General features: G+C 41.0%; 1 protein-coding gene across 1 annotated transcript; it reads left to right on the forward strand.

Annotated features, from left to right (window-relative positions):
• Window positions 1–1,428: 1,428 nt before the first annotated feature.
• On the forward strand, window positions 1,429–9,925 carry trib2 (tribbles pseudokinase 2). The gene is made up of 3 exons (XM_056269372.1): window positions 1,429–2,511; window positions 3,167–3,459; window positions 7,873–9,925. Exons 1-3 carry the CDS (start codon window positions 2,242–2,244, stop codon window positions 8,342–8,344), a joined length of 1,035 nt encoding a protein of 344 aa, XP_056125347.1. The 5' UTR covers window positions 1,429–2,241; the 3' UTR covers window positions 8,345–9,925.
• The last annotated feature ends 412 nt before the right edge of the window (window positions 9,926–10,337 follow it).

Below are 10,337 nucleotides of genomic sequence, written 5' to 3' on the forward strand. Positions count from 1 at the left end.
AGAAAATGGAAGAGAAGCCAATAATCGCCGTTGCTGGGTTTCCTTTCATTTATGACATGACGTTGTTTGCTTATAGGGACCGTGAGTGCGCAACTTTTATTTGAAATATTTACGATCGCTCGTTTTAAAGCGGGAATGCAATTCATTTGCTCACGGTGACACCGATTTGACCGCAAATAATAATAATAATAGTTCTATTCTTTTTTCCCCGACCAAATGTGACCAAAACGGTTATAAAAATGTTGTAATTATAAAAGATTTCTTTAATGTATTGCTAGTTTTTTTCTGTTTATTACATTTTATGTTGTGACACTTCTATTCTCCCTGCAACGTCAGAGCGTTCAAAGCGTCCAAAGCGTCAACAAGCTTCCCTGTACTTTTTGACAAGCGTCCTTGACAGGGCGGCCAGAGCTTCTTTGACGCTCAAGTCGGCGGCGGTGTGAACGTACAGTAATGGGCACTGATCCTCAACAAACCCGTCTGCATACCCGTGTGATGACTCCAATCTTCAACCATGGAACTGGATAATATTCTGAATGTTCCAATTCAATCTGTCTTCTGACCTGTAATGCTGCCTGAATCATAATCACACTGTTCGCTAGTTGGCCAGAGGAGAACTGGCCCCTCGACTGAGCCTGGGTTCTCCCGAGGTTTTTTTCTCCATTCTGTCACTTGATGGAGTTTGGGTTCCTTGCAACTGTCGCCTTTGTCTCCTTGGGGACATTTAATATTCAACAATATTATTGATCTGCCTGCATTGACACCATTATATGAGAACTGAACTGAGCTGGACGATGACATCAGGGTTTTCTCCAGAGCGGCTATATATATTTAGGCCTATATATAAATGAACTAAATTAACAACTTTTTTGCAACAAAAATGAACCATCACTGTACAAGCTGGACTAAGAAGCTATTTTCTTCTAGAAACAAACTTTGTTGCATTATTTTCCTGTTAACACTGTAAAGCTGCTTTGAAACAATCTGTATTGTTAAAAGCGCAATATAAATAAAGGTGACTTGACTTGACTAATATTAAACAAAAAAGATTGTGTTTAAAATGTGTTATGTTTAAAAGATAGCTGACGTTTATCTCAGGGTGATAAAATGCGCAAGACAAACCCTCAAACGAAAATTATGACAGAAATGTATATATACTACTATGCTCAATTATAATAGCAATAAAGTTAATCAGGGTTTGGTGTAATTTTCGCTTCATTGCACAAACCAACTGACATCAAAGTCCCTTTAAGGTTGACATTTAACACTCTCCTCCCCTCCTCCTCCTAGAATTCACCATATAGTCAGATAATTTAGGGTGCTTCAATTAAATCCAGAGGACAACAATTATCTCACATGACTGCACGGATGGCTTGCTTCCACACTGTGGATGTGTCAGCATCAAGCGAGCGGCCAATGGGAGAGCGTTTTGGCCGTGACGTCAGGGGGGCTGGTCGTGCGCGTGGAGAGCTCCAGTCAGTCCCGCGAGCGCAGTCAGTCAGTCAGTCAGCTCGTGTGTGCAGCTGACCCGCGCGTTCAATAGACTAGATTCCCAGCCACGTAAGTAAGATGATGATGATGAAGGTGGTGTCTTGTTGCTAAAACAAGGGATAGGCCCGGGGAGAGCGTCGGCCGTCCCTTCTAGCCTTTGTCCAAATCAGATCCATCCGCCGGAGATCGTCGGAGTTTAGTTGCTCGCGAGGAGAAGGACATCCACTTCCCAGGCGTAACAAAAGGCGGCTCGCGACCTGGAGGAAATTTTTCCTAGCCATATTTGGTAGATGCATGGACATGACTCGCGTGGAGGCCCGCTTGAAAGCACACGGAGCATCCTCTCAGGATATTTGAACACAGCTGGCACTTTTTGCCAAAAAATCTATTCTTTACCTGCTGCACGCCGAGCTGCACTGCATCGACCGTGACGTCACAACCTTTACATTATACCGCGCCGATACATTAATTTCTAGCTCTAATCATAAAACCGTGCTTTTCTTTGAGTGCACAGTGGTCATAGAGGTCACAATTCGTGCATGCACGTCATTGCATTTGTGCTCAAATGACGCCACATTGTCATTGCAATTAACGCACATGCATACGGTCATCAGTGTGAGCATTAAAGTCAAGGGGAATCGCCGCTGCCTTCATGCCCAGTGTTAAATAGAGGACGTCTGTCATTCACTTCCACCTCCCCTCTGAGACCGTCTAAACCCTCCTGATCTGGACGAACCTCCTCCTATACTCATGAACATACAGAGATCCAGTCCCATTAACATTTCGCGTTATGGGAGATCGAGGTATAAAGCACACGACTTTGAGGAGCTGTCTTGTCTAAGGACTACAGAATCCAGCCAGAGTTTTAGTCCCAATTTAGGATCTCCCAGCCCCCCTGAGACCCCTGACTCCTCTCACTGCATTTCTTGCATTGGAAATTACCTTTTGTTGGAGCCCATTGAGGGAGACCACGTCTTCAGAGCCACCCACCTGCACAGTGGGGAAGAGCTCGTGTGCAAGGTAAGAAACACACTTATGCATGTTATTTTGTAATGGCACACTCATGCAATTGCATCAGCTATTGATAGGCAGGTAAGCATGACATGCATCTGTTTATTGCATTCATTACCAATGTGTCATATGATGCATTATCAAATGAATGGCCTTCCTTTTGTGATTCTTCAACAGTGATATGAAGTGTTGAAAAAAGCATTAGGGAATACCCTGAAAAGTGTGTGTGGATGCTTGCTTGCATACAGCCATGCATTCATGCGTGCAAGTCCACATGACTTTGAAACATAAGACACTCTGAATGGGCTGACACGGGCAAAGAGCCATTAGTGAAAACCTCTTATCTTCTGATGAGAGAATGGCCTCAGATGTCCACTGCAGTTGTGTTATATTTAGCCTGTCTCTCTTTTAGGTGTCTGTTACTAAGCAACATTAAAATTCAATGTATGTTTTGGGGACTCTGAAATGCAGCAGAGGTGTAATGCCTTTTGACTCTGCGCTGCCCGGGTTTCCATTCTTTTGTTTCAGAATTATGCATTGAATCTAATGATACCAATACCAGTGCTTTTGTCGGGGGGGGGGGGGGGCTAATACCTTTGCACTCCACCTGAGATGTTGGGAAATCGATGATGACTACTAATTGAATTCAAAATTCTCTCTTCAGGTGTTTGATATCAGTCGATACCAGGAGTCCTTGGCTGCTTACTTTGTTCTGGGCACCAATGAGCACATTAACCAGATAGTGGAGATTCTTCTGGGGGATACACGAGCGTACGTGTTCTTCGAGAGGAGCCATGGTGACATGCACTCTTTCGTTCGCACTTGCAAGAAGCTGCGAGAGGAAGAGGCTGCCAGACTTTTCCATCAGGTAGCATCAGCGGTGGCGCACTGCCACGACAACGGCCTGGTCCTAAGAGACCTCAAGCTGAGGAAGTTCGTCTTTAAGAACGAGGACAGGTAAAGAAGCCACTAATAAAGTTGTTGCATTCAAACAGAACATGCACAGTCTTTAAAGAGAGATTTGTTTTGCATGGAAAGCACATTATTTTCATACTGTGATTGTAGCATGGTAAATATCATGGTATATTAGATTGACTTGACAAACACAATTTCCTATTGAAACAAACATATTGAAGGGTTAGTTCACCCAAAAATAAAAATTCTGTCATTGCTCACCACTTCAGAACACAAATGAAGATCTTTTTGATGAAATCTGAGAGCTTTCTGTCCGTCCATTGACAGCTTCACAACTGACAATTTGATTCTTCAAAGAGTTCATAAAGAGATTGTAAAACTAATCCATATGAATTGAGCGGTTTTGTCCAAATTTTCTGAAGAGACTCGGTCGCTTTATATGATGAACCGATTGAATTTAGGCTTTTATTCACATTTAAACATTGATCAGTGAACATAAACAGAAGCTCAACTGTGAACCTGCTTGACACGCGAGAACAAACCTCATTGGTTCTTGCAGAAGCTCAAACGTGCTGCGTAACACGAGAATGAACCTCATTGGTTCTTCCTGAAGCTCAAACGTGCTGCGTAACACGAGAATGAACCTCATTGGTTCTTGCAGAAGCTCAAACGTGCTGCGTAACACGAGAATGAACCTCATTGGTTCTTCCTGAAGCTCAAACGTGCTGCGTAACACGAGAATGAACCTCATTGGTTCTTGCAGAAGCTCAAACATGCTGCGTAACACGAGAATGAACCTCATTGGTTCTTGCAGAAGCTCAAACATGCTGCGTAACACGAGAATGAACCTCATTGGTTCTTGCAGAAGCTCAAACGTGCTGCGTAACACGAGAATGAACCTTATTGGTTCTTGAGGAAGCTCAAACGTGCTGCGTAACACGAGAATGAACCTCATTGGTTCTTGCAGAAGCTCAAACGTGCTGCGTAACACGAGAATGAACCTCATTGGTTCTTGAGGAAGCTCAAACGTGCTGCGTAACACGAGAATGAACCTCATTGGTTCTTGCAGAAGCTCAAACGTGCTGCGTAACACGAGAATGAACCTCATTGGTTCTTGCAGAAGCTCAAACGTGCTGCGTAACACGAGAATGAACCTCATTGGTTCTTGCAGAAGCTCAAACGTGCTGCGTAACACGAGAATGAACCTCATTGGTTCTTGCAGAAGCTCAAACGTGCTGCGTAACACGAGAATGAACCTCATTGGTTCTTGAGGAAGCTCAAACGTGCTGCGTAACACGAGAATGAACCTCATTGGTTCTTGAGGAAGCTCAAACGTGCTGCGTAACACGAGAATGAACCTCATTGGTTCTTGCAGAAGCTCAAACGTGCTGCGTAACACGAGAATGAACCTCATTGGTTCTTGCAGAAGCTCAAACATGCTGCGTAACACGAGAATGAACCTCATTGGTTCTTGAGGAAGCTCAAACATTGGACACACATTTTTTAAAGATCGAACCTCTAAAATATGTCATGTTGTAGAAGTAAAATGGGTTTTGAAGGCATTGCATGTTGTCTTTTTAAAAATTTAACTGCCCATATGTCTGGCAGTAAAATTAGTCTGAAATAATCCCAAGTGTGCATTAAGAATCTGGGTGGCCTTCCCGTTTAAGCTAGATGGCAGTTGCCCCACTGGCCAAATGAGTCAGCTCAGCTAGATTCCCTCTGGCTCGCTCGATGGAAATGGAGAACGTTGCCCGGTGTTTAAAATGTGAGCTCAGTGACCTTACTGTTCCCATGCTCTGAGGTCTTCTGCGTCAGCCGTCCACCTTTCAGTGAGTGATTGCAGATGAGCGCAAGTAGACGTGGCCAAGGGTGGTGAGTATTACCCTGGCCAGAAATCAAACACCAAGGGCGCACCAAGATTGGAACCAGAGAGTAAAACGAGCCAGACAGAACTGCATTCTTCGGCGTAGTGGGTTCCTGACCTGGTTATGTCATGAAGGACGCTCATAACATTCTACTGTCAAACGCTGGAGACCGCAGTGCAGATCGTCTGGAATCACTCCCTAATGTAATAGCGCGTGCGTCCACGTGTCCTCCTCCGTTTTTCCTGCTTTCGTGTGGGCCGGTGTTCTTTGCAGGCTCTTGACCTGGTGTAACTCAGCTGCGTCGTGGAGCTGTGACTCACATATGCTGCATGTCATTAAGAGAATATTTCCAGCATGCCGTGTTCTCTCTTGCACGGCGGCATTCTGCCGGTGCATGGAAACGGTTCACAAGTTCAGGTCAGAGAAGGGGCACCCTGTTCATTTCTGACCTTCAGGTAATTTAGGCACCCTGCAACCTATCCACACAGCAGGATACCGCTTGTCATGAAAAATAATATGACTATTTTGAGCTCCGAGGATTGGATGTTTCGCTGAGACTCAGTGGGCGTACGGTTTCATTCGGGTAGTTTCTGATTCAGAATCTGAGTCACGAGGCAGCGTGCAAAAGACCTCCAAGATGTTTTCATTGCATATGTTGTTTTTATGATTTGTCTTTGTTTGTAACTTGGGCTGTGCGACGCAGCTAAAATCTGTATTTTTCAGCTTTTTGACAGCTAAGCAATGTCACATGCGCAAGAGTGCACATGAAGTGACTTGTATAACTTGTATAGAAGTTTGAGGTCTGTAAGAGTTTTTTAAATTTATTTCTTTAAGGTTTTGAAAAAAGTCTCTCATTCTTTCCCAGGTTGCATTTAATTGATCATACTTGCATTAAAAAGAATAATATTGTGAACTCTTATTTCAAAAAAAAAAAAAAAATGTAATTCATTCCTGTAATGCAAAGCTCAGTTTTTAGCATCATTACTCCAGTCTTCAGTGTCACATGATCATTCAGAAGTCATTTCTTAAGATTTCTTATTATTATCATCAATGTTGAAAACAGTTGTGTTGCTTATTAATACTTTTTTGGATATCATGATACACTTAATTTTTCATATACATTTTTTGATACCATGATACACTTATGAATGATGAATGGAAAGTTCAAAAGAACTTAATTTTTATGAAATTTTAAACTTTAGTAACACAATAGGCCTGGTTTCACAGACAGGGCTTAGATTAAACCAGGATTAGGGCTTAGATTAAACCAGGATTAGGCTTTAGTTCAATCAGGATATTTAAGAATCTTTTATAAATGTGCTTTAGAAAAAAACATCACTGATGTGCATCTTGAGACAAAACAGTAGATATCAGTGCAAGTTGTTTTCAGTTAAAACAGCTCAAACATGCATTTTAGTCTGGGACTAGTCTTAAGCCTTTTCCGTGAAGCAAGAGTAAATGTTCTTAACTGTCACTTTTGATCAGTTAAATGCATCCTTGCTGAATAAAAGTATTAATTTCATTCATTTATATATATATATCCGATATTTTAACTTGCTTTTATCACATTGTTGTTTTTACTAATTATTACTTGTTTTTAAGTTTATGGTGCAAATGAATCATTGAATCATAGTTATGAATCTATTTATAGAAGCTGTTTGGACTGATTCATGAACATGATTTGCACTTACCCTAAACCCTGTTTTTGCTTAAGTTTAAATCAGAGGCATTATTAAAATGTCTGTCTTGATGCTCTCATATGTGCAAGACAAGAAAAACTGCATCTTAATTAAGACTTGCATCTTAAAATGTCACAGTATTCATTGTGAATATATAGCAGATTGTTTATCATCATCTGTACTCTGCATGTTTTGCATTATTGTGCAAATTACAAGATTACAGTGAAAAAACTAGGATCACAGGGGAACAGTGATGGTTTAAGGAATTCCATCTGTGGTGCAGCATTATTCGTGCTTTTTATAATTCCGAGGATGAATTCCAGATTTCCCTCAGGATTACAGTGGCAGGAATGTCCAGAGGCTATCTTTATATTGCTTTTTTATGCAAGGGATTTACCATCCAATATATAGAGTATATGCTTTGCTGTCAAAAAGCTACTATCCTATAACTATAGTAGAGAAAAATATATGATTTGAAAGGGTTTCATTCATTTTGAATTGCCAGATTTTGAAGCATAAAGATGATCAAATTGTTTTGGACCAGGTCATCATTTTGCATAGACAGACATTCGTGTACTTTTTTGAGTGATCTATCTTGAAAGCCAACACAATTGAACATTTGCTTCATTGTTTTTATTTTAAAACTAACTTTATTCTTCTATGTACAACATGATGTTTTCCTCTTTTGTTCATTTGGTTTTATATCTGGAATTATTTCCATTTTATGTACTTTGTTAGTCATTTCCCATTGAAATTTGATAGCTTGTTTACAGAGCAGTATGTCCAAATTCATAGTATGGAAGTAGGCATATTCGGACAAATGTTTGTTTTGCGTTTTCCAATTTGTTTATTACGTGCATAACGTCTTCAAATATGTTTTTAATGTGATTCTTCATTGTCTTTCCCAGGAGCCTTGTAAAATTGGAGAGTTTGGAGGATACGTACCTCCTAGAAGGCGGTGACGATTCTCTCTCGGACAAACACGGCTGTCCAGCCTACGTCAGCCCAGAAATTCTCAATGCAAATGGCAGCTATTCGGGTAAGGCAGCGGATGTTTGGAGCCTAGGCGTGATGCTCTACACCATTCTGGTGGGCCGCTATCCGTTCCACGACGTGGAGCCTAGCTCTCTGTTTAGCAAGATCCGTCGCGGCCAGTTCAGCATCCCCGAGACGCTAACGCCCAAGGCGCGATGCCTCATCCGTAGCATCCTGCGACGAGAACCTGCAGAACGCCTCACCTCCCGAGAGATCCTGGACCATCCCTGGTTCTCGGCCTCCAGCGGTCCAGCCATCGCCAACCACGGAAGAGGAGAACGCGAGTTGGACCAAATGGTACCGGAGGCCAATATGGAAGAAGAACTAGAACAGTTCTTTAGCTGAGCACAAGCTCGTCAGACATTATGCCACGTCCTTTTAGATTATCAGAAAAGAAATACACTCATCACAGTGGTGTCTATCGTTATTTCTCATTCCGTGGAGAGACATGATCGGTTCTGGCTAGGGGGGGGGGGGGGGCGTTGAACACCCTGAGCTATGACTTCTGGACAAAGCTAAATGCTGATGGCGTTGAGTAATGTAGCAAGACTTCTTTTGGTTTTTCGTTTATTTCCGTTTTCATTTTACGTGGTGCTCACGAGGCGTACGAGTCGCAGTAAGCTACAAACATGCATTACAGCACAGGAGAACGCAGCCAAGGAACAAATATCAGGCAAAACTGCTAAACCGCTCCTGTTTCCAGCTTCGATTTGTCGAAGTCGTTGACCGTGTCTTCGTTTTATTATTTTGGATCTTTTCCTCGAATGCTACTTGTTGGTTGTGTCTCAATCTGATCCTCAGTTTATTTGAAGTATATCAGCCTGTTCGCTCTTCGACAGCCCTCCACTTCAATACTGCAAACATCATGGCATATGTTTTGTTTCTGATCCATTATGGCTGCATTAAGAAACGATTTGTGTTGCATTAAGCTGTTCCTTTTACTATTATTGCTGCTTTTTTTTCCGCTCTAACCATACCTAAACCTTTTCCGTGAGCCTTCAGAAAATAAAAAAAACGTCAAGCACTTGACTCGCCTAGGCTTGGAGATCCTCTCTGAACTAGAGTCATCTATTTAACTTTTAGTTTTTTTCTTTTGCTGGAGCAAAATGTATCCTTTTTTTTTCATTTTTATTTTATTTATAATGTTACTACTACTATATTTAAAAAGAAATACGTGCAGGGTTTTTTAGTTTTTTTTCTTAACCGCCAGTTTTCACGAGTATTGTAGGCGATACATTTGACACAGGACAGGTTGGACTTTTTGTACCAAAGTTTGTCCCAAGTAGGAAGGTCTACGATTTAACGTCAGTGCCAGTAATCGCGCACCCCAAACTCACGCTGACTGTACTCCTTTTTTTTTTTTTTTGCATTTAACTCCATAAATATTAGACGATATTTACGACTACACCGTCTCGAGTACCTCATGTTAACTACTGCCTGCATAGGTCTGTGAAATGATCATGTTTTGAATGGGTACATGTAGACATGTTTCGTCGTATATCAATGTTACTTGAAATCGTGATTTATATCTAGTCAATGGCATGTGCCCTTTGAATGCTTTAGCCTGCCTAGCAAGAGGGGAGTTCGTTTTTTCCATTATTTTTTTTTCTTGAAAAATCTTACAAAATATTTACTATAGGATTCCAATTGCGCTTTGGAGTTTCTTTTCATCTTTTTTTTTTCTCTCCTTGGTCATTGTGCTTTTCCCTCGTTATGTAGAAGGAACTTGCCTACCTAAGTTGGTGCTGATTAGGTGCTAATTTTGAAGGATGTTTTTCTTTTTTTCATTCTTTTTTTTTTTTCCCTCATGATTTCAAGGGGAGGGGGGAGTGCATGGTGGGATATCTGCCTCAGATGCTCTGATTGTAATGTATCAAATTTTGGTGTTTTGTCCAGATTTATTCAGTAAATAAATTGTGAACTGCACACTGAATGCTGCATCTTTTTATACAATCTCTAAAGCACATAAACGGACAAATAAACTGGTCACATTCAATCATATTGTACATATTTAAAACATTTTTAAATGTGCATATGTGTGCATGCCCATATATAATACGATTGTCACTAAAGCTTAGAACTGACACTAGAAGAATAATTACTTCTGTTAATCGGCACAATTATCAGATTGTAACAATAATCTCAAATGGATGATTAATTGGCTAGCCTGATACTTTAATCTATCATGACTTATATTCAGGTCTTATTTTATACCCATTGGAGTTCATCATTTATAGTCTCTCTCTAGTTTAGATTATTTAATGTGCTTGATCTTCTGGACATTAAGACCTGTGATAATTCTCATGCAGACATCAGTATTTGACTTTATAATATAAAG

This window comes from Rhinichthys klamathensis, unplaced genomic scaffold (genome assembly GCF_029890125.1).
Source record: "Rhinichthys klamathensis goyatoka isolate OS25496 unplaced genomic scaffold, OSU_Roscu_1.1 h1tg000281l_1, whole genome shotgun sequence".
NCBI lineage: Eukaryota > Metazoa > Chordata > Actinopteri > Cypriniformes > Leuciscidae > Rhinichthys > Rhinichthys klamathensis.